Source organism: Amblyomma maculatum, chromosome 7 (assembly GCF_055883805.1).
Source record: "Amblyomma maculatum isolate TAMU_Amacu chromosome 7, ASM5588380v1, whole genome shotgun sequence".
In the NCBI taxonomy this organism is placed as follows: Eukaryota; Metazoa; Arthropoda; class Arachnida; order Ixodida; family Ixodidae; genus Amblyomma; species Amblyomma maculatum.
The window spans coordinates 37,768,763-37,793,519 of record NC_139350.1 but is presented as its reverse complement, the minus strand read 5'-3'; the positions used below and the strand labels follow the sequence as shown (position 1 = coordinate 37,793,519).

Sequence of the window (24,757 nt, the reverse complement as noted above, 5' to 3'; positions counted from 1 at the left end):
CTTCACAGATTGGCTTTCGGCCTGGTTACGGATCTGAAGATGGTCTTCAACTTTTTGCCAATGAAGTAATATATTGTTCATCTCACAGTCGTCTCGTCCGCACAGTCGTGGCAACAGATATCACGAAAGCCTACGACAACATCCTCCACACAGCGATCCTCAATACTATGTCATCACTTGGAATGCCCTTACAGCTTTGTCGTGCAATTCACGCGTTCCTCTCCCACCGAACGTTTGCTATCCGTGTAAATGGAAAACCAACAGGACATTTCATTTCTAATCGTGGAGTACTGCAGGGCTCAGTTTTAGCCCCAACTTTGTTTAATATTGCATTTATTCCTCTCATACATGAACTTGCCTCAATTCCTAATATTAAAGTGCTAGCCTACGCAGATGACATTACTATGTGGTCTACAAACCGCTCAGTGCAGGTGCAGCAAGACTCCCTGCAAAATGCCATAAATATCCTTCAAAACTTTCTCAACAACACAGGCCTATCCCTCAACCTCACTAAAACATGCTATGTCCATGTGGGCAATAAGGCCGGCCGCAGAAGTTTCAAAGCTACTCCATTCGCGTTGACAATTGACAATACACCCCTCCTTGAAGTGGAACATACCAAAGTGTTGGGTCTCCATGTACATTCTTCAGGAAAAGGCACAGTTTGGCTATCCGATGTACGCAAAAGTGCCATGAACACACTGGGACTAATTCGAAGAATAGCAAATCGTTCTGGTGGTGCCCGATCAGATACCGCTCGCCGACTTGTCCGTGCTGTCTTTCAACCGCGGCCGGCTTCTATACCAGGCACAGTTTCAGAAACTGACAAAACGGCAATGGTCTACACTCGAGGCACTAAACCACGAGGCCATGCGAGTCATTACGGGACTGCCTCGATCAACTCCTATCCGTCTGCTCCAGGAGTACGCCCACCTTAACTCGCTGGCAGAATTAACTGTCCAAAGACAGACGAACAGAGCAAGAAAAGCTTCCCTTCGTCTTGAATTAGAGAACCAACCACCTCCATGGGACTACTACCACCTTACTTCTAATAAGCCACTACTCACCAAGAAGTCGCAGCTCTCATCATCATTCCCAATAACGTCTTGCGCAACACATGATGACTGTATAATTTACACAGATGCAGCCGTAACCCCAACAGGTGGTTCAGTTGCTTTTATAAGCCCAACCCACCCTCACCTGAACACCAATCGAAGTTACCTTACCGACGCCAAATCAACTCTTGCATTCGAACTGCAAGCTATCTTAAACGCCATAGAAGCGTTACCTGCCGACCCTACGTTTAAAAAAGTACAAATAATGACTCACTCTAAAGAAGCCTTAAAACATTTAAAGAAAGTCCATGGCACTCTTAGGGTCGCACAGACTATACATGCTGCTTGTCACCGTTATCCAGTGACTATAACCATTCACTGGGTTCAAGACAACAAAAATTTGAATACCATAACAGCAGACGTGCTTCCTCATGCAGATGATGTGTCACAACCTATTCATGATTCCTTGCCACCGGATCCACTCCTGACCCATTTGACATCATCAGCATCCCTCAGGCAGCGTACACGTGCTCTAATTCCCCCGTGTACGTACCCCCTTCCCCCCAATCTAACAAGGGTGGAGGAGGTATCTCTGAGACGGCTGAGGGTCGGAGTGGCTCTTACGCCCGCCGTTCGACACCAGTGGCAAAGTACTACTATTCCAGTTCCCGACAAATGCCCACACTGCGAAGAACTGGCTTGCGACACCACTGTACGGCATCTAATATGGACATGCCCAGGAACTTCGCATATGCGCAACACCATACTACAAAAAGCTGGACTTTCACCAAGTAATGACTCTCATTTCCACTTATGGACAACAAACAACATTTATGCACGCAGTTTGTGTGACTTCTTGCACATGGCTGCGCTCCACACATTCCTGTGACGCTATACCACCACCTTTTATGCCGTGTGGCAAACTCAGCGCCATAAATAAATAAATATAAGCGCTCCCTGAAATAAGCCATACCACACAAACGAGAATTCTACAGGCCGCCCTGTGCTGCTGACATCCCCAATTGGTCGGACGCGTGCTCAATACGCGGTTCGCAAGCATTTTCGCGTAGAGATGGGCAAAGCAGCTCACTTTAGTGAGCGGCTCAGCTCACTGAAGTGAGCCGGCTCATTTGAACGGCTCACCGGCTCGCTTAAATCTGGGTCGCTCAGGAGAGAGCAGTGGTTCTACTGGAAAGAGAGAAAGCCAGCTCTGTCTCTATCTCTCATTCACTGATCCACACCCGTTTAACCTCACAAACTTCAACAAAAGTGTGGAAATAATTGTCTCCATTCTATCTCCCTTCATGGTGACTACAAAATCCCAGTAAACAGCAATATCTGTTTTTTTAGATGTGATTCTTTCTAAGTCTACTCTATTTTATTTACTGGAGGTGCACCCATTCCCAAAGAAAGGATAAGAAATGAACGAAATCCTATCTTTTCAAAATTATCTGAATAAGATTGACCACCATCCAGAATTATCCCCAATAAATACTTGGTGCCATCAATGTCCAAATATAGCCCAAAATCTTATGTGGACTGACTATTAATATGTATAGATAGTGATGATATAGACAAAAATAGATAAAATATAGAGAAAGCAAATTAACTAATTCGAGGTCCTTCCTACAATACCGGAGAAAGTGAATTCAGGAGAAGCCCGAAGTTTTTTTTTAATGCAGTGTGCACTTTGTAGCTCGAGTACGCGTTAGTTCTTTTTCTCTTTTCTAATTTGCACTTTCTTTTATTAACAACACAGCAAATTTGCTGGGGATTCTAAAAAAAGTTGTTAATTTGAAGAATTCGTTGATGCGGTGTTTGCAGTAACAAGATTTGACTACTACTGGTCAGGAAAAGCATCGTCCCTTAACTCCTTTTTTACTGTGAGAAAAACGACTGTACTCTGTAGGCTTTCATAAATTTTTTTTTTGTCCTAGAACTAAGAGTTCTAAAATTTAATGCGATACTTTAGGGTAGAGGCAATTAAACATTTTTTTTAATAACATGAGCTTCTTTAATGTCTTTAACGTCTCATCAAACGATATTTGGAAAATCAAGGTTTCAGAAAATATGAACAAAACTTCCAAAGATATGCTTGTATCCAAAGAGAAAGAAGCTTAAAGAAATGTAGGACTAAAAAAAATGTCTGCCAATCCAATAGCAAATGCTTTTGTAAAAATCAAAGTTCAAGCTCATGCAAACAAATGTTTTAGACCCTATATTTGGGCATGCCACTGGGCAAACGTTTGGAGGACTCTAAAAGGTGCGGTCAAATTCTGCTCAAATGATGTCGATACTCAGTAAATGAAGGAAATAGCATCAGCAAAGTCAATACTCCCTTTCAAAATGACCAGTCAGTCGATCAGAACAGATCCAAATAAACTGACCGAGATGCAGCCATAAATTTTACGGGGTAACTCCAGTGGACTTCCTTGCCCTATGAACTAAGTTTCTACTTAATCAACTGCAAGGTTGGAAGGTTCCACCAAATGTTCTCGGCCACACAGCCCAACCGCTATTACAGGCACAACTGGTTAGGCCCAAGCAATAAGTGTAGTGGAAAAGATCATATCCAACCCCATAACAAGTTTCCAACAGATGACAGTGGTTCAAAGCAAACATCACAGTGGCAGTGATGGCTAGAAAAAAAAAGACCGTTGTGTTGGCAGCACAGGCAGGACAATATTGTTTTTTTTTTTTTTTGTTTTTTTGCCCTTCCTAATTAATGTATGTACAGGTAGAGAGTACCTGCTCATGACGTGGCGTAAGAAAAGCCAATAAAAAATGCCTGAAGTCTGAAGACTGTGGGTTCAAGTAAACTAAAACACCCAAACCTCCCCAAATGTCCTGTCTCGTAATGGTCCTCTTAAATGCGAAGCAATTCACACATCCAACGTATTAACAAGGCTTCCATTAATTTCAACTCCAAATTCAAAAAAATTTCCAGTCACATTAAAGTTAAGGGCAGAGAGTACATAATGCAGTACACGTGCTCCATGTCAAATGCAGGTGTGCGAATGGCAGAGCAACCTACTGCTCCATGTTATCACTCAGTCTTGCATTATGTACAACGCACAAACAATGCTGCACATGACTGCAGATAAGCTCCAAAGCAAACATTTTCTCCATTACAAGTTCTCTGGTGCAGCCTAAATATATGATCAGCTCCCGCATGATGGCCACGGAAAACTGCAAGCTGCAAATCTGAGATCACCATATCCCCGCTATGACAGCCACAAGAATACCTGACCAAGCCACTACTCACTCGTCTCAGGCTAGACAGTCTCGGTGGAGGTGCAATGGGCTTCTCAAACTCGAACACAATGACAGCAGCTGCAATGACAAAAATATCAAGAAAAATGTTGAAATGGGAAGTTAGGGCAGTTATAATATACATAAAAACAAGTTTATGCATCTGTGACCACCCCTTCCGCCCAGAGGAGGGGGAGGAGAAAGGGCAGAAGGCAGGGATGTTAATCAGAAAGAATGAATTCCGGCTGGCTACCCTGCCCTGGGGAAGGGAAATGGGGGATTAAAGGGAGAGGGCAGAAGAGGAGAGGAGGTGCAAAAGTCACAGTCTGTCAATCAGGCTAGTCTATCTTAAAAAGCGAAGAAGTGCCTTGTAGGCTTTGAGCGCAGATGACGTTTGTGGCCATGGTCCCAAGATCTTCCCTTCCTTTAAGGGGTGAGCGTCCAGACGATCCAATGCAGTACGCAGTGTATTTCGTTCAGTTGCAAAAACAGGGCAATCACAAAGGAGGTGCTTAATCATTTCACCAACGCCACATCGTTCACAAGCAGGGCTGTCAGCCAACCAGATCAGGAAGGCATATTTGTTTGCGAAAGCAACGCCAAGCCATGGGCGGCACAGTAACATTGTTGCAAGACTTGTTGTATGGTTGAGAATACGCATGCGCAGAGTAACAATAAACCCTGTATATGAATGGTTTGAATAAATGTAGATTGCTGGTAGGAGAGTTACAACAAAACCTTAACAAGCAGGCTTGCAGTCCGTCTTTTTCACTATATCACGAGCAAAGCTGCCCAGAACCAAACAAGAGTGTACAAACCATGCACTAGTACTCGGGGATGGCTACAAGTTCATGAGCACAATGGCTATAGTGTTTCTTTTATTTTTTGTGCTCATGTTTTCTTAACATAACCAGTTCTTATGCAGTGATTTGGGTGGCTGCCCTCCATAATGGGGTCGCAAGCTTCTACAGTAGGTCATTGACACCTCAGGCAGACCAAGCACATTGGCCATAATGCACCATTAAAAATTTTGAAGTTCAAACTGGACGAAGTATTTAAATTCGGCTGGGGTTCAATGCTATATGAAACGAGAGAGAAACGCAGCAAGTAAAGACAAATGATTTTTTAACTGTATGCAGCCCTTTGAGCCTACCACCACCACCACACCTGTCGAGCTTCCATCGAAATCGTTTCTTTAACTTCTGCTACATCAAGGGCTTCTTGGACACAAACAAATGTAAATGGTGAACTTTGTAGCCGTTCGTCTGCAGAGCTGGACTGCAGGCTTCTGCCTACAAACATGACAGTGTATAGATCATTGAGGCATTCAATGAAAGACGTATAAGCTTGAAACTCCAAATTTTCGCACACACTGGCTACTCAGCATTACTCTTTGGGCCCACATACAAGCTTTAGTCGAATACAGGTCAAGAAAAAAACGGCCAACAGTCCTCAAACGATCCCCCTCCAGCCAGTGGCATCGCTCCAAAATTTCTGACGTCATAGCACACACGGGAAAAGAAAATATAAACAGAAAAATGTGTTCTTCGTCGCTCACGGACTTTTACCCTCTAGTTGTCACGTCCATCCGTCGGTGTCGCCAGCTGTGCCACCTCGTAGGGCTCCGCCATGGAGCCCTACGAGGTGACACCGCTGATACAGTGAAGCGCAGAACAACAAAGCGGTTTCGTTAAAACTCGACAGTGCTGAAATTCACCATCAGAATTCGTCGTTTTACCTGTTGTACATTGATGAGCAAGTGACTATCAATCAAATGGAGTAAAGGTATGTACTTTTGCTGTAACTCACAAAGCATTTAGGAGCTACCGTATAAACCGGAATAAAGGTCGAGATTTCTTCTAAAAGAAAGCAAGCTAAAGTCACCCCTTGTCTTATATAGAGGTCTTAAGCAGATTTTGAGGCACAGTCTGGCAACAAGTGGCATGCCCGCTTGACAGACAGCCAAAACAGTATCGACATCGTGCAGTTGCTGGCATTTTGTTTTTCCGTCCGAAGAGCACTGATCTTCGCGTGTGTTTTTCTTTTAACCTAAAAGAGTATAAAATGCCTCTTAGCAATGAATAACGTCATGTGGAGGCAGTTTATAGTGGCTTTCCTGAAAAAGTGATGTTTGCCGAAGCAAACAGCAACATGGTTGCTCTCAGCGACAATTCGGCGTGCGGTGCCGCGGGCAAGATCAGCTGTTCGCATGCAGCCTTTCAAGAAATGCTGCGTAAACAACACGCTTGATGGAACTACATGACACACTCTGGGAGGTGGCAAGCAGCAAAGAGTCATCTTCCGACAACACTGCTGAGATCGTTTAAAAGTTTGGAGTGAGATTGTAGCTCTGGTGATACAGGGACACAGCTGATGTAAGTATATGCGCTTCTCCCCTTTTTTCTTGATTTATTTTTCTTTTTTTTTTTTTTCATTTCAAGGTAAGCAGGTCAGCCTATATTCCCACTCGACCAATAATATGGTTTATATGGTATTTGTCAGCACAAACTCGCTCGAAGAAACCACGTTCTAAGTGCTACTAGTAGGTGCAAGGCGGTCAGCAGTGACATCATGACATACCTTGGCAACTATTGGTTGTAAGGGGATCCTTTGATAACTGGATGCCGCTTTTTTCTTGACCTGTATCCGACTGTAGTCTTGAGGAGCAAAGTTAAATTTCCGTGCAGCAGTATTTTTCAGTGTAGATGCACACACAGCTAGAAACTTTCACTTAAGAAAGAAACGGGCATAGAGAACATACATTTAAGCCTAAAACCTTAATGCAATCATGTCCTAATTCATACCAAAGAGCTGGAAGACATGGCACGCCTGGGATGGCAAGAGTCATCCCATGCTTTGGATTGAGTGTAGATTGCTTAAAGTGCAGTCATATAGATACTCTAAGCCTCCTTCTGTGCGCATCTTGTGTGTACAAGATATACATCCTATTAAATACACATGGGCAATTCCCCCCCGCCAATAAATCATAACTGCCGGCCACCAGAAGTGCAAGTTTCTCATTGCCGTCCGTGCTCTGTCTCGTTGCTGCGCTGTTGGTTTATTTTTACATGCTCAGCAGCCAAACACTGCCACTGTTAATACGTCACAGCAACAGGTCACAAAACAAACAAGAAGCTCAATGCAAATGCAAACGAGCCAACAGCTCAAAGAGGTGGGAAATTTCAGCACCCACAAGTATATGTCACAGCCGCCCCAACTTGTACTGCAATGACCACACGCACCTTGAACTCTATGGCAGAAGTTAGGCCTCAAAAAGACCACACGAGTCACTTCAACCAGCAGCATCATATTAGACTTAACGTTTGTCAGTGACAACAGCAGTCCAAAAAATTTAGTTTCATAGGAGGCCACAGAGGGCCCACTGACCCCAAAGCCACACAATGCCATATCTCGCGTTTACAACTGGGCGAGCGCAGACGACATGGCTGTTCTCGACATCCATCCTTGATTGCTCATTTTGACTCGCAGAAGTGCGCTGCTGATCCTAAGGTGACTGCAAACGAGCGCCAAAGCTTATTTAAAGCCTCAGTCGAGAGATGTCTGTCATCCTACACAGCCTGGAAAAGAAAGAGAACTAGAAAAATGAACCGACTGGCAACTCGAGATCATTCATTTGAAAACTGAAATCGGCGAGCCGAGGATGCTCAAGAATAGATATCCTGTAAATAAATGCTACGGTGAGATGCAGCTACTGAGCCACACATTAAGATAAAAGAGGCCAAATTTAATTAACTAAGCACAACATTCAGCAAGATAAGAAATAAACTGTGCCAAATGAGCTTTGACGATACCCTATATATATATATGGAACAATTAAAAGGTAAAGCCACAATTTTTACCACCATCAGAACCTTGATGTAAAGCAAGAGGATTCAATGACTATTACAGCTCAGCATTCACAATTGACAGTGGTTTGCTACCAAAAGTTGAAGCCCCATCTCTCAAGAAATAGAATTGCTGCTCTAGGGTAAGACCAACTTGAAATAGCCAGAAAACATGTTTGTCACTCCAAAAGTTTGTCTTAATGGAAGTTCCCCAAAAAAGATATGTGAGCATGCTGGGTGTGTCCAGATACGAGTTACATGAAAACAACCTATACAACAGCCTTCCAGAGAGAGAATTAGAGCATTTGTTGTGTGAATTGGTTGAAGTGAGAAAAAAAGTGTGACCATGAAACCAGCCGGCGCTATCCCACCTGAAGATGGCACTGGTCTAGTTGTTTTTCTCACTATCTCTTTCTTCTCACTGGAACCCAAAGAGGCTGCTAGTTTTGTTTTCTATGATTTTTGCTCTTCAACCCATTTCAAGACCCTTAAAGGTGGGGAACAGTGCAGCCATGCATCTCTCACTTCACTTCTCTGCGATGGTGCACGAAAGCCAGCTTGTGGGAGTGCGCTCTTTTTGCCCAGAAACATGTTACATATTGTTTTCCTTCCCAGTGCTCCGAGAACACCCTACAGGTCCCGTTGCACCGGGGTCACTGTGGTTCACGGTCACTGCAGGGATTCATCTCGGTGAAAGACGTAAAACAGGTCATCTTAAAAATTTTTATTTTTATATATTGAGTCCCAAAGGAAACCAACCAATGGTCTCCCACTGTTCCATCTTATCCGAAAATTCGTATTATATCCATGACACCACAACCAACTGAAGCGATTCATGATATTACCCTCAATCTTTTTTTTTTACCTCATCTAAGGCATTCAACTGCATCTCGCATTCTAAGCTTCTTTATAAACTGACCAGACTTCTTGGTATTAACAGTATAACTAAGTGATTAAAGGATTGCTTGTCATGCTGCCATGAATATGATATGTAGATGGCCAGTCATAAGTGTCTTCAGTCATCTCCCAAGGTAGAGTTCTGGCTCCAATTCTTTTTTACCTTTAATTAGTGACCTCACAAATAATGTCAATGATGTTATGTTTTCGGTTGATTGCATCACCAGCAAGGTAACAAGTACCCCTCAACGCCAACAAGTACTGAACAAGGCATACTACCAGCGAAGTGAGAGACATGGCAGTTGATTATCAATGTAAACATCACAGTTTGCATGCATATAACTAGAAGCAATGAGCCTTTTGTTTTCCACTATGGCCTCCAGAACTACAAAGAAGGTTAATAAACTCCCAGGTCCTGGCATAACTACCACTGAAGACCTGGAGCGAGAAAAACATGGCTTGCACATTGCTAGCAAAGCCCTGTCCTCCCTCCCTTGATTCCTTGAAACGAACATTAAAAACCACCCTTCCCAACACAGAACTCCTTGCATACGCAGTAAAACCTCGTTAATTTAAATTTAGTGGAACAGAGAAGAATATTCGAATTAAGTGAGTTTTCAAATTAACTGAGCACTACAAAAATTCTGGCCCAGGGTGGCGCACATCTCTCTCCCATCCTTCCATCTATAAACACACGGTGCGCTGCGATCATGACGCCAGCTTTTTAGCCTCGCTCGCTCAAGGAGGCATTTGGTGCTATATCACGCATTTCGATGATTTTGTGGTGGTGGATGGCGCCTGCCCCAACTGCTGTGTGATAAAGCACTCCTGTCAAGGGTGCTGGCACTATGCAAGTTTGCACAAGTTTGGTAGAGGTGGCCACTTTGAATTGTATGGTTACATTTCGATCATGCGAGCTTGAATTACCCAGGTTTTACTGTACCTCGCTAGTCTGACCAGTGGTCGAGTAAGGCACCAAATTACAGAACAATCAGTGCCAAGCAGCCCCATTTAGTTATAAAAAACACATAAATACATTTCATCTTTTGAACACCCGCCTATGGCTGGTCTGCCCCCAGTTAATAAGTGGGCCAAGTTCCTATATTTAAATCTTCACTAGCTCTACAAGAACCAGCTGTGAATCGACAGCAGCAAGTACCTGCCTGTGCCTGTGGCCAAAACTGCCAGGCACAAAGACAAGAATTACTGTCTACGGGAATACACGTTCCACAAAGACCCACTGTTATTTTTCTCATATGCCACTCGTGTGAATGAATCTTTTTGTCTCAAAACCTTGTTCAATCCCATCAACCAATACACTCACAGCAAACCTTTCTACGTATATGTATTTCAAGCAGGAACCAGAACAGTCTTGACACGGGGTTTACGAAGACTCAGTGTCAAGGTTTTTCTCACAGGCAAAAGAGAATTTTTCAGAAGAAGAGAAAGAAGAGCCACGAGCAAGTGTTATGATCTCATCACTCGTGACGCTCTTTTACTCAATTACATCAATAGCAATGGTGAGATGGCCAAGGCACTTTTTATTTTTCTCACGAGCCAAAGAAAATTTCTCAGGAGAGAGAGAGAAGGAGCACGAGCAAGTGGCAGTTTCTCTTCTTCAGAGAAATTCCCTTTGACTCATGGCTCTCTTTTGTTTGGTTACACCGGAAACGGCACAAACAGCGGCGTGGCTCAACTGTCGAATGGGCACGCAAGAACTGCGCTCTAACAAATGAAATTCATTGCAACGAGATCAGTAGTAGTATGTCCTCACCAGGCCACCTGTTCCAAGTCATACACAAATACTAGAATCTTTACTAGCATGTTACAGGTGCACAAACAAAGGGCACACTTACCATCCCTGATCTTCTTCTGAAGCTGAGGGGAAAGAGAAGACCAACTCTGGCAGTGAACCACACGGTTGGCATTGTGGATCAGGAACCGCTCACACTGACGCTGGATCTTCCGCAACAAGTCGGTGAAGTTCTGCAGTTGACAAAAAAAAAAAGTTTGGCAGCCATGTACAACAGCAGCTCCTAATCGTTTGGCTCGTGAGGACCTCGCCCAATTTCAAAGAACCTAATGGACAGCTCTCCACGTTCACACATGCCAGCAGCATACGCAGTAGGCACTACAGATCCACAGCTTTTAAGCAAATGAACTCAATCAGTCAAGTTGTAACAAAGAAGTGCCAAAGGACAAAGTAAAATAAAAAAAAAAAAAATATTATGCTCTACAGCTGCCCCAAAAGTAAAAAGAATTTTTCGTTACTATCTGTCATCTGGAGGATAAAAACTACCGTGACAGCTTATCCAAACTACTAAAATGCATCACTGGACATGTCAAAACTGGAAAAGTTGGAGCAGTTTTTTTTCAGCAAAATCTTTCCTGAATCTTGAGAGATGGAGGGAATGGTAATGGGAACACACCAGTACCACTAAAATACCATACAGCACCATTAAAAATTGAATAAAGTGAAACCAAAATACCTCACTCACCAGACTAAAAATGAAAGGATTTGAGAATTTTACCTTTAAAGTTAACAGCCCACTTCAGAATAATATCGCCAAATATTCTTCGATTAACACAAGCTGCCAATCCACAGCATAGCAATATTGTTACTTGCAAGCAACCACATGCTTTCTTTAGAACGTTTGAAAAAGAAAAGTTATTTTATGTTTATGTACAGAGATTTCCCTACCCTAACTAGAATGATGCCAAACTCTTTGAAGCACTTCTTGACAATATCTCCTAATAGACATCATTTTGTGACATTCCCACTTTCTGCTGATTTGCTCTAGTGAAAGATAATTGATGCATGGCGTACATTCTTCTACAGTACAGGCTCTCAACCTTCCTTACAGAGTTCTGCAAATAGCAAAACTTTTGGGTGCAAAGTGAATTCGAATAATAAAAGCCCAGTGTGAATGGAAATAAAATTTTATTTTATTAATGACAAGTAAATTGCAGATGAAGTCTTCGGTGAACTGTGGCTAGAAAAAAAGCAAACTCATACGTGAGAAGACACAGACACTGCAAAGAAATTTTGTTTCGCCCAGCATCAGAATAATTTTTTACACATAATACCTACAAGGTATTAACTAAGGAAGCAGGATTCCTGTAGTAATAATAGCAACAAGCTGCTTTGCAGGCTAACATCTCATACACAGCTCTTTGATAACGACTGCTGTCAGTAAAAAAAAAAAAGGGGGGGGGGGAATAATGCCGCAGTTTGACACACTGCTTGCATGGGAAATGGAGCTCAGCAGCCTCCTAGCACTCGTGCATCAGCTTCAACCGACTGCAAGCCCCGTGATGGGCCTCAACCATGCAAACACTGCCACAAACCGCGGAGGCACAGAAACAAAACCACAACCCCAAGCGGGAAAGAAGGCTCTTTGTTTGAGGAGATGCAGCGAAGGCAGGGAGAGGATGTCAACAGGCCACATCAAGAAGTTGCGCAGCAATAGAGGGTTTACAAAAGTAGGTCTGGCAACCACGAGCAGCACGCTGATCCCGCGGTGGCAGCCATATTTTGTTCGCTCCATCCGTTCGCTATGGTTCGCTTCGTGTCCATCCGTAAGCGCCTGCCATTCTATCCGCGCTTTCCAAGTTGTAACCTAGTGTGCTGTGCTTGGACCTCTCCTCTGTCCCTGGTGGTGTCTGTTAGCGACGCCAAGAAGCGTATTTTGACAGCCGAGGCGTAGCGGGGCCCACGGGACGCGCTGCTGAGCGCAGTTACACACTGCTCTACGTATCGTGCATGGGCCCCTGGTCGATCCGCGCAGCGTCATCCCTATCCAGGTACAGTATCCAGAGTTTTTAATGTGCAGAATTTTTTTTTTGCCTGTGTGCCTTTGCTATTTACTTGAACGACTATGATCGAGAGTTTGTTTGCTTGGTTTGCGCATTACCATCGCACATCCCACTGGTAGATACTTGTTGGTGAAATGAGCGAGAATGCAATTTATTTTAGCGAGAATGCAATTTATTTTAAGATGAAAGAATCATGCGTAATTTGATGTAAGTTGGAATGGCGCTTAGCACTTTCCTGCCTATGCCGTCGACGCATTAGTTGGCATGGGTCTCGAAAATAATCGGGGGCTGTGTAAAAAAAAAAAAATGTGTCATGGTAATTTCTGCTTCCAGTGAGTGAAGATTGAATGGTGTGCGATAGGCGATGATGAGTTAATAAAATATTTGTAATTAATCGATCAATTTACAAAATAAAGCAAGAAAAAGAAAAAATGAAAATTGAGGGTTTAAAGGTGTCAAAATGCTGGAATGAAAAACCAGTGCTTGGTGATGCTAACGAAGAAAATTTAGAATGTGTAATTGATTAATTGAAATAATAGAAGAATGCATTCAGAGGTGTCAAATTACTCAGAGTGGAAAGGCGATTGTTGCTGACCCTGAGTATACGTGTATAAAAATATAAAATATTAAATAAAATAAAGAAGCAAATGATAGAAATATAAAATAAATAAAAGCTAAAAGTTTAAAACGTGAAGAAAGTAAATATTGTGTGTGTGTGAAGAGACGCTATCGCGTCATACCCTTAACGGCAAAGCTTAAGTGTCCCCCTAATTTTTCTGACTTTAAATCTGAAATAAATCTGATTTTATGAACACAGCCAGTTGTACCAAGCACAGACACTTCGCAGTAATGTGAGCTGACTTTTCAAAATTATTTTCGTTTCAGCAGAGTTCCTCTTCCTCCGAGTTCCTCGAAGCTTCCCATGACAGCGCTTTCATATGAGATTAATGCTTCAAATGTCTACTATCTGACAGAGAAATAAGAAATCGGCATAATTAGAAAATCAACTGAATTTCAGGTGGCCGTCAATTAGCGAACCATCGGGTGACTCGACAAAACACACAAAAGTGAAGCGCACAGTTCGCTGTTCTATCGGCCGCGCTGGCAGGTATGAAGGCACAGAATGCAAACCTGAACTGCGCGCTCTGGACGCGGACCGGACTTCGCATGCATTATCACGTGATAATATCTTTCGAAACGGGCTGGACGTGAGCATATTACAACACACTAGTGGGATATCATCTTTTCCTGCTTTACTAGACACCGCGGGTTAGGCAGCGGCTTTTGCAGCATGAAACAAGCACCTCGGGCACACTAGAAAGCCGTGTTGCTCTCTGCACCAAGCACTACCATTTCGTACAACTGTGAAAAGTAGTTTCGGTAATCATGCCCTTGTCTTAAATCAAATGCACAATGGTAGATGTAACCTACGCACAAAAGGTTTCAAAGAACGTATTTGAACTATAGCGTTTGCTATACATGCATTGCTCCTTCTCCCGTGTCCTCCATCGAAGCATATACGCTATCCTTCAAGTTAACAAGGCCTCATAGCACGCAAAACAACCTTGCTGTTTTAGGTGATAGCACGTTCTGTGAGCTAGATCCCAGTCAGAGGGATGTGAAGTAATGCTTTACACAATGCGACACTTGTAAAGCCGATTAGGATTGCAAACGAGCGGTCGCATACACGCGTATACCTTGTTTCCGTGCGTGTCTACGACGGTGCGCTTGCCGCAGAAGGGTACGCAGCAACATGCTGGCATCATTCCGAATAGAGCTTGGTGCAAGCAGCGACTGCTGTGATGTTAAAAAAATGAAACAATCGCTTGTGATCATTCCAATGCACCTTGCGGAGCAAGCACGGGTTCCACGAATGCGCACGTTGACAGCGTACTCAATGGGAGGTGCGGGCGGACTGAACAAAACATGGCTGCCGCACACAGTTTCTGTCTCTTTCACTAGATGGCGCTAACTTTTGTAAAACCTCTATTATACATGCATGTAAATAAATTCCACACTTGGCAAAGTTTTGGTCTGCTTGAACTGGGCGAGCAGGAGAGAAGAACCGACCGTTCAACTGTATGGAAGCCAAGGACATGTTGGACAGTGTTACAGTGGATTAAACAGTGCAAGTGTGCATCTGCAGGCATTTTGTATCTTTTTTGAGCTTTTTTTTTTCTTTGTTCCAATCTGTTCACTGACAAGTTAATATAACTGGTCTGGCACAGCTACAACAGCACAAATCGATCTCCAAGTGCATCCTGCCAAGGCTTGAAAATATCAGCTTGCGTCCACGAAAGCTGCTGGCAGTGATTTCCTTTTTCAAGATATGCTATTCAACAAATGTAATGCCGCTCGTCTGCATTTTATCTTTGGGAGTTTGCTACCGCGCCCGGACGCTAAAAAACTTTTGTTTCCAAGTTACACGATGTCCAGCAAAGCATAACTTCCTAGTTTCCAAATGCCACCACCCTATGGTTTTAAAAGTTTTGACCTGGGCAGTATATGAAAAAAGAGCGAGCAGGTAATCAATTACTACTTCGATAGCAGCTAAGCTTAGGGAGAACTTTCAAATAGACAGACTAAAACAAGGCAGGACCAAAGCAAAGGCGCAACTCTCCTTTTTAACACACGCACGTGGATGGAGGGACGGACTATTATGAGCCCCAGTTTGGCTAAGTTCACTCAAAGAATTCTGTAGGCAATTCTACATCCAGCGCATATTTTAGAAAAGCCTGTAACTACACAACGACATGCAGTAGTATGAGAAAAAGGTAAATAAATACTAAATAAAGTAATACTAAAGGATAGCACACTGAATTCGTTTTTCTATTTTGAAGTAAAACACCTACACACGTTTTTGGTGGTATGTGTGTATGTCATCTTGTTTTTCTGTTTTTGTTTTTTACAGTGTACAGTAGTTACAGTTCAAGTCTTGTTAATAAAATGTTCAAGCTGCACTTGCACATCGCACTGATGCTTAAAGACTTTCTTTTATTTACTGCCCAGTTCATAAATTTCACTTACATAAGCATTGATAAATGATCAAGTTGTTTCCTGAGCCCCACAAAGTGGCGATAACCATGTATAGAGTTAAACCTCTCTGTAATGAACCTCTATATACAGTCGAACCCGGTTATATCGAACCCGGATATATCGAATTTTGGTTATATCGAACTCACGAAATATCCCCTTGAAACTCCCATGTAAAAGTATAGGAAAGTCGCGTCATATATCGAACTTAATTTCAGCGGTCGTTCGATATATCGAACTCCGCACCACGCACTCGAAAGTGTGCCTTCTCCAAAGACGATCGCATCACCCTTGGCCGTTTGCCGCGTGATGTTTTCAAGCCATGCGCGAAAGGAATGAGAAGGAACAGTTCGGCGACGGCTGGTCTGGGCAGCGCCGCGCCCATTCCCCAAAGGCACGCGCATCTGCAGTTATCGTTTCCCGCGCGCCAACACATGACGTTTGCAAGCCATGTGCGTGGGTGTGCCCATTCTTTTCCCGAGCTATCTCTCTCTTTCAGCACACGCTACACATGTGCCAAGCCAGCTCAGCCTGTTTTCAGACAGATATCGGACGCTTTCTCCAGCGTGTGTTGCGAACCCTCTGCGCGCGGCGGCTGACGTGGCTATGGCGCCTGCGGACGTTAAGAAGCGGCAGCTGTCTCGTTTTTGTTTTGTTTTTTTGAGTCATCCCTTCTTATCGTTGTGCTGTTCGGACGTTACGCTGCGGCAGTTTTTGTTTTTTTTTTGCGGGAGCCGTTTATCCTGCATGTATGAATCAACGAAAGCACGCGGTCAGCTACTGCGATCATGACGCCCGCCCCAAGCGCGGCGTGGCTTGTGCAATCAAGCCATCATGGGCACTCTGCCAAGTTCGCTCCCCGCCACCACAGGAGCTATCAAAAGATAAACGCGCCGGGACATTATCGCTGTGCAGCATCTTGGCACGCTGCCAAGAAATGAGCTGTGGATGAGACCACCGAAACGAAGTGATGCGCGCCATCGACATGCAAGCGAAAACGCTCGGGATTTCTGCCGTGGCGACACAGAAACCTTGTTTTGAGCTACCGCAGTGGCTCGAGCGGCGAGAGGGACGCAGTTCCAACAAGTTTGATATGTTTTGCTCTGTCGCTGCCGCTCGTCGATGAGATTGCTCAATCGCTTGCATGTGAGCGAGCTGGCCTTTATGTATTTTTTTTGTTTTTCAAATTCTCAGGTGCAAAAGTGGAGGGCGGGTTCATTATGAGAGTGGGTTGATTACGCGAAAAATATGGTATCGTTTTTTCGCATCGTAAGTGCCGTCACAAGCCAATTTCTGTATATCGAATTATCGATATATCGAACTATTTCGTGATCCCCTTCGAGTTCGATATATCCGGGTTCGACTGTAGCAAATTCCTTGCTGTTACGAGTTCCCCAATGCTGCTCCCATTGAATCGTATGCATTTGAAAACTCAACATAACGAAAATGTTGCGGTGGTTGACCTTGATATAACAAACTCGCGGCGCCGACTATACCTTAGCAAGAGCTGAATTACTAAAATTTGGCAAGACCCCGCAAGTTTCACAACATGAACTGATGTGAGAGGAATGTCCACACTCACGACATGTGACTGCAGTTGATGCATCGCGCAGTGTTTCAGCACAGATGGCACATCTACGTGGCAAACGTCGTAGTCTCCGCTGCTTTTGCTATTGGGATTTGGCACTACAGTAGCTTATGCTCAGCATCAGCGAAAAATGACAGGACAAAGAAAATGAACACAGGGCAAGCAGTGTGCGCCCATCCCCACATGCGCCTGCTCGCGATCTGTGGTGGTTTATGGTGTTTAACGTCTCAAAGCAACTCGGGCTATGAGAGACGCCGTAGTGGAGGGCTCTAGAAATTTCGACCCCTGGAGTTCTTTAATGTGCACTGACATCGCACAGCACATGGGCGCCTTGATTTTCACCTTCATCGAAAAATGGCCGCCGTGGCCAAGATTCAATCCCACATGCCCAGGCACAGAAGTTCAGCACCCTAACCCCTGCACCACCACGGCGGAGCATTGCTTGTGAGATATCACAAGTCCAGACGAAGACAAGTCCACTTGTCTAAACGTTGGCTCGACCTGCGAACTGAGGCTTCCCGCTCTATCCTTGTTCAGTATTCTCTCGTACCGTCAGTAGCATTACAGTAGAATCTCGATAATACGAATTCCAAGGAAGCCCGCAAAATATTCGTATCATCCCGAATTCGTATGATCCAAAACAAAGCAACTTCCACATGAGAATGAATTGAAAATGAACCAAACTTTATTATGGCAAACTACTTGCAGCCGAAAAAGTCCGTAATGCTTGTCTGCACTTTTTTGCCGTTGATGTTGTGGACAAGCCCTGCCTGAAAGGCATAAAACCGTGCAGCGGTTTGGTCGTTCACGCTGCCGGCACTTACGGTGCGGCGCAGAACGTCCAAAGCGTGAAGAGTATCTTCTGTTGACGGCGGCTGATCACACTCGTCAGCGTCACCATCGCTGTCAGGCTCATTTTCGCAATCATCCGCTTTGTTGACAAAGTCTTCAATAGACCTCAGCCCACAGGTCGCGACGTTGTCATCCGCGGTAACGAAGTCTCAAGCTGAAGCTTCAGTTTCCAGATTGTCCCAGCCATCATTCGTGAAGTCTTCATCTGGCTTTTGAAAATCTCCTGCCGAAGCCACATCAAGTCCGATGGCAAATCCGCACTTTCTAAAACAGTTCGACATTGTGTCTGAAGTTACACTATCCCACGACATGGGTAGAAAGTGCAAAGCATCTAAGAGACTGATCCGCAAGTTTGCTTCTTTACGGTCAATTTTCGCCAGCAGACACCTCACTAGAAGTCCTTTGAAATGATGTTTTACATTTCTAATTATCTCAGCGTCCAGTGGCTGAAGATAGCTGGTAGTGTTCGCCGGCAGGAACCTGACTTTCACGTTATTGAATGTCATTTCCTTTGGGTGGGCAGAGCACTGGTCTACGAAAAGCAAAATTTTCTGGTTTCTTGCTTCCTTGCTTTTCTGGCCATCCTGGCATGCCTGGCCTTTTACGCACAAACTTCTTTCCGGTTGAAGGTTGAAAAAGAGGCCCGCCTCATCGGCATTAAATATGTCGCGTGGCGCGTACTCCAAAATCAGCGCCGGCAGAGTGTTTAGCCACTCATCTACAGCTGACTGGTCGACTTTCTTGCCTTCACCTGAGACGACCCGGTAGCCAAGTCTGTGCCGCTCCTTAAACCAGTGCAGCCATCCCCCAGATGCTTGAAAATTTTCAATTTCAAGCGAAACCGCAACGGTGTCTGCTTTTTCACGCAGCACCTTGCCGTCCATGTTGACGCCGGCTGCTGTCACTTAGCGGAACCAAGTCAGCAGAACCTCTTCCAGCTTGACATGGGTCCCTGTTTAGCCTGCCGAAGTGCTGCACATTCTTCAAGATGACATCTCGCTGGCCAACAATGGTGCAGAGCGTCGACGGTGCCGACCCTACCTTTTTTGTCGAGTGGACACGCTTCTCCTTAAGGTTTTTATGCACCCTCTTCAGCATATCAAGCCTTTCCTTAAAAGAAAGGGCTTTACGCTTCCGCGACATTTCGGCAGCAGCAAACGCTTGCGTCATTGTACAGTAGAATCTCGATGATACGATTACGGCTGGTACGAATTTCGGGATGATACGAATTTTAAGAATGCTTTGAACGGACCACACTGTATAGAATATGTTAAGATTTGGGGTGATACGAAGAATTTCTGAACCCGCCACGGTTGATACGAACGTGCAAACCAGTCGCGCATGCGAGCGGGCCGGCGCGGCTGGCCTCAAGAGGGTAACATTACCGACGCGGCCTCCGCTAACTCCTCTCCCCCCCCCCTTCCCCCGCCACAAATGATACGAACGTTGTACAAACGCACAAAGCCACCGAGCAACTCAGCGCAAGAGCTCACAGGGGAAGAGGGTACCCACCGCGGCCGCTGCCTCTCCTCTCCAACCCCCCTCACCCCACTAGCCACCCTACCCCCACCTCCCTTTCATAGCAAACCGACGAGCACTAGACAAAGACGGCCAAGGCGAGGCACGTGCCCAGTTGTGTACGTCACTCATTCGCTGGCAGCTCATTGGTCTATTTAAAAGTTGTCTCGCAGGCTGTTCCCAGGAGGCCTGTGACGCTGGCTGCCCCTGCATAGTTCACCTTGAGGCTTGGTAGTTCTCCGTTCGCCGCTTCTTTCTGTCGTTCTCTGTGACGTGAAGTGCCCAAACATTAGAAAGACGCAAGCGTTCGATGCTGCCGAAATGTCGCGGAAGCGTAAAGCCCTTTCTTTTATGGAAAAGCTTGAAGTGCTGAAGAGGGTTGACGAAAACCCTAAGAAGAAGCGTGTCGACTTAGCAAAAGAGCTAGGGTTGGCACCATCGACGCTCTGCACCATTGTTGGGCAGCGAGATGCCATCTTCAAGAATGTGCAGCACTTCGGTGCGAACATAGAGCAGGCTAAAACAGCGACCCATGTCAAGCTGGAAGAGGTTCTGCTGATTTGGGTCCACGAAGCGACAGCGGCCGGCGTCAACGTGAACGGCAAGGTGCTACGTGAAAAAGCCGACACCGTCGCGCTTTCGCTTGGAATTGAAAATTTCCAAGCATCTGGGGGATGGCTGCACCGGTTTAAGGAGCGGCACAGACTTGTCTACCAGGTCGTCTCAGGTGAAGGCAAGAAAGTGGACCAGTCAGCTGTAGATGAGTGGCTGAACACACTGCCGGCGCTGATTTCGGAGTATGCGCCACGCAACATATTTAATGCCGACGAGGCGGGCCTTTTTTTCAACCTTCAACCAGAAAGAAGTTTGTGCGTAAAAGGCCAGGCATGCCAGGGCGGCCAGAAAAGCAAGGAGAGAGTAACAGTACGCTTTTGCTGCAACTCGGATGGATCCGAGAAACTCCAGCTTACCGTCATCGGTAAGTCGAAGAAACCGAGTTGTTTCCGATCGGCGGAGCGTTTGCCTGTCTTTTACAAAGGTAACCGAAAGGCGTGGATGACTGTAGATTTTTTCCGCGAGTTCTTGACAAGTTTTGATCGGAAAATGGCGTCAAGAAACCGGAAAATTTTGCTTTTCGTGGACCAATGCTCTGCCCACCCAAAGGAAATGACATTCAATAACGTGAAAGTCAGGTTCCTTCCGGCAAACACTACCAGCCATCTTCAGCCACTGGACGCTGGGATAATTAGAAATGTGAAACATCATTTCAAAGGACTTCTAGTGAGGCGTCTGCTGGCGAAAATTGGCCGTAAAGAAGCAAACTTGCGGATCAGTCTCTTAGATGCTTTGCACTTTCTAGCCATGTCGAGGGATAGTGTAACTTCAGACAAAATCTCGAACTGTTTTAGAAAGTGCGGATTTGCCATCGGACTTGATGCGGCTTCGGCAGGAGATTGTCAAGAGCCAGATGAAGACCTCACGATTGATGGCTGGGACAATCTGGAAACTGAAGCTTCGGCTCGGGACTTCGTTACCGCGGACGACAACGTCGCGACCTGTGGGCTGAGGTCTATTGAAGACTTGGTCAACGAAGCAAATGATTGCGAAATGAGCCTGACAGCGATGGTGACGCTGATGACGAGTGTGATCAGTCGCCGTCAACGGCAGATACTCTTCACGCTTTGGACGTTCTGCGCCGCACCGTAAGTGCCGGCAGCGTGAGCGACGAAACCGCGGCACGGTTTTATGCTTTTCAGACGGTGCTTGTCCGCGACATCAACAGCAAAAAAGTGCAGACAAGCATTACGGACTTTTTCGGCTGCAAGTAGTTCGCCATAATAAAGGTTGGTTCATTTTCAATTCATTCCCATGTGGAAGTTGACTTGTTTTGGATCATACGAATTCGGGATGATACGAATATTTTGCGTGCTCCCTTGGAATTCGTATTATCGAGAATCTACTGTAACGTTTGGGCAGTTCACGTCACAGCGAAGGACAGAAAGAAGCGGCGAACAGAGAACTGCTGCAGCAGCAGCCAGCGTCACAGGCCTCCTGGGAACAGCCGGTGAGACAACTTTTTGATAGACCAATGAGCTACCAGCAAATGAGTGACGTACACAACTGGGCACGTGCCTCGACTTGGCCGTCCTTGTCTAGTGCTCGTCGGCTTGCTACGAAAGGGAGGTGGGGGTACTGGGGTAGGGTGGCTATCGGGGGGGGGGGGGGGGGGGGGGGGGGGGGGGGGTTGGAGAGGAGAGGTAGCAGCCGCGATGGGTACCCTCTCCCCCTGTGAGCTCTTGCGCTGAGCCGTTCAGTGGCTTTGTGCATTCGTACAACGTTCATTCATATCATTCGTGGCAGGGGGTGGAGAGGAGTTAGCGGCGGCCGCGTCGGGTATGTTCCCCTCTTGAGGCCAGCTGCGCCGGCCCGCTCGCATGCACCACTGGTTTGCACGTTCGTATCATCATATCACATATCCATTCGTAGAAACTCTTCGCATCACCCCAAATCCTAACGTAATCTATACAATGTACTCCGTTCAAAGCATTCTTAAAATTCGTATCATCCCGAAATTCGTATCAGCCGTAATCGTATCATCGTGATTCTACTGTAATAGCACGAACAGCGGACAGCGTTGGCAACACAAGGCAAGAGAGTCAGTTGCCCGGGGCAACATTGGTAAGCGAGAGGGAATGTGTGCGAAGACTGCAGGCACCTTCCCCATGCGGCAGCACAAATGCGCACACTCTCCCCCAGACATTCACTCGTCCTCCACTCCCTTCTCCTTGACCCTCCATAGGCGCCTCGTGTGAGCTGAGACAGAGGGTGAGGCTGCTGCTGTAGTTGCACCGTTCCCTCAGCTCGATCGCACAGTGTTTTGCTGCTTCTATAACTTCCAAGGTGGTTTTTATACATTCAATTTGTAATGGTTTCCGTTCTGCATTATCCTTTCAGGTCTTCACGCGAAAACTGCACACAACGAAAACCTCAGTGTAATAAAAAATCGCGGACATTTTATGATTTCATTATAACCAGGTCTAACTGTACTCGTGGGCAGAAGTGGAGAGACCACATGAACCATTACGGTGACTGTTCTTCTGCACACAAAGATGCACCTGACAGAAGTGCTTGGGCAAGAAAGTAAGCTTATTAGGCGGGGCACTCTATCCATATCTCGAAAATAGCTGCCACACCACCAGAAAGCACTGGCACGCAGTTCCATCGTTTTGCATGCCTCTCCACATTTACACACTACTGTACATATTTTTCTGCAGCCAGACAACCACCGAAAAAGCAAAGCTCGCCTATTGGCACTCACAAAATACCGTCGAACCTGGATATATCAAACTTGAAGGGGATCGCAACATAGTTTGATATACAGTCGAATCCGGATATATCGAATTTCAGTTATATCGAACTCACGAAATATCCCCTTGAAAATCCCATGTAAAAGTATAGGAAAGCCGCATCATATATCGAACTCAATTTCACCGGCTGTTCGATATATCGAACTCCGCACCACGCACTTGAAAGTGTGCCTTCCCCAAAGACGATCGCATCACCCTCGGCCGTTTGCCACATGAAGTTTTCAAGCCACGTGCGGAAGGAATGAGAGGGGACAGTTCGGCGACGGCTGGTCTAGGGCAGTGCTGCGCCCATTCCCCAAAGGCGCGCGCATCTGCGGTTATCGTTTCCCGCACACCAGCACGTGACGTTTGTAAGCCATGTGCGTGAATGAACCAGAGAGAACCGGTGGGAACGAGAGGGGAAGACCGCAATAGAGCGAAGCGCAAGGGTGTGCCCATTCTTTCGCCGAGCTATCTCTCTCCTTCCTGTCTCCCGGCCTTCATTCACAGTAGCATGCACTACGCATGCGTCAAGCCAGCTCAGCCAGTTTTCAGACAGAACGGTGGACGCTTTCTCCAGCGTGTGTTGCGAACCCTCTGTGCACGGCGGCTGACGTGGCTATGGCGCCTGCGGATGTTAAGAAGCGGCAGATCTCTCGCTCTCTTTTTTTCTTCTTTTCACGAGAGTCGTCCATTTTTATCGTTGTGCTGTACACGCGGCGTAGCGTAAGATATGGCGGCTGCGGACGTTAAGAAGCGGCAGACTTTTCTTTTTTTTACGGGAGTCGTTTATTCTTGCATGTATGAATCAACGAAAGCATGCGGTCAGCTGCGATAATGACACAGGCTTTTAGCATTTTTCGCTTCAAACAGCATTTAGCTATCACGCTTTCCAATGATTTTGTGGCAGTGGACTACGCCCGCCCCAATCGCGGTGTGATAAATCGAACCAGACTTGTGCAATCAAGCTATCACGCGGGCACTCTGCCAAGTTCGCTCCCCGCCACCGCAGGAGCTATCAAAAGGTAAGCACGCTGAGACGTTATTGCTGCGCAGCATCTTGGCACATTGCCAAGAAATGAGCTGTGTATGAGAAGACCGAAACGGAGTGGCGCGCGCCATTGACATGCAAGCGAAAACGCTCGCGATTTCTGCCGTGGCGACACAGAAACCTTGTTTTGAGCTGCCGCGGTGGCTCGAGCGGTGAGAGGGACGCAGATCCAACAAGGTCGAAATTTTTCGCTCTGTCGCTGCTGCTCGTCGCCGAGATCGCTCAATCACTTGCATGTCAGCGAGCTGGCCTTAATGCATTTTTTTTCAAATTCTCGGGTGCAAAAGTGGAGGGTAGGTTCATTAAGGAAGTGGGTTGATTACGCGACAAATGCAGTATCGTTTTTTCACATTGTAAGTGCCGTCACAAGCCGATTTCCGCATATTGAATTATCGATATATCGAATTTTTTTGCAATCCCCTTAGAGTTCGATATATCAGGGGTTCGACTGTATCGATAATTCGATATACAAAAATCGACTTGAGACGCCACTCGCAATCGTG

At 45.7% G+C, this 24,757-nt stretch overlaps 1 protein-coding gene across 7 annotated transcripts in view; it reads right to left on the bottom strand.

The window, feature by feature from the left end:
* LOC146182998 (uncharacterized) overlaps positions 1–24,757 on the bottom strand; it is a 185,209-nt gene that overhangs the window by 93,382 nt on the left and 67,070 nt on the right. For all 7 annotated transcript variants that reach the window (XM_084609011.1, XM_084609015.1, XM_084609014.1 and 4 more), the window contains 2 exons: positions 10,906–11,035; positions 4,321–4,388 (listed from right to left, as the gene is read on the bottom strand). In XM_084609011.1, coding sequence (XP_084465137.1) covers positions 4,321–4,388; positions 10,906–11,035 — 198 coding nt within the window. The remainder of the gene's footprint in view (positions 1–4,320; positions 4,389–10,905; positions 11,036–24,757) is intronic.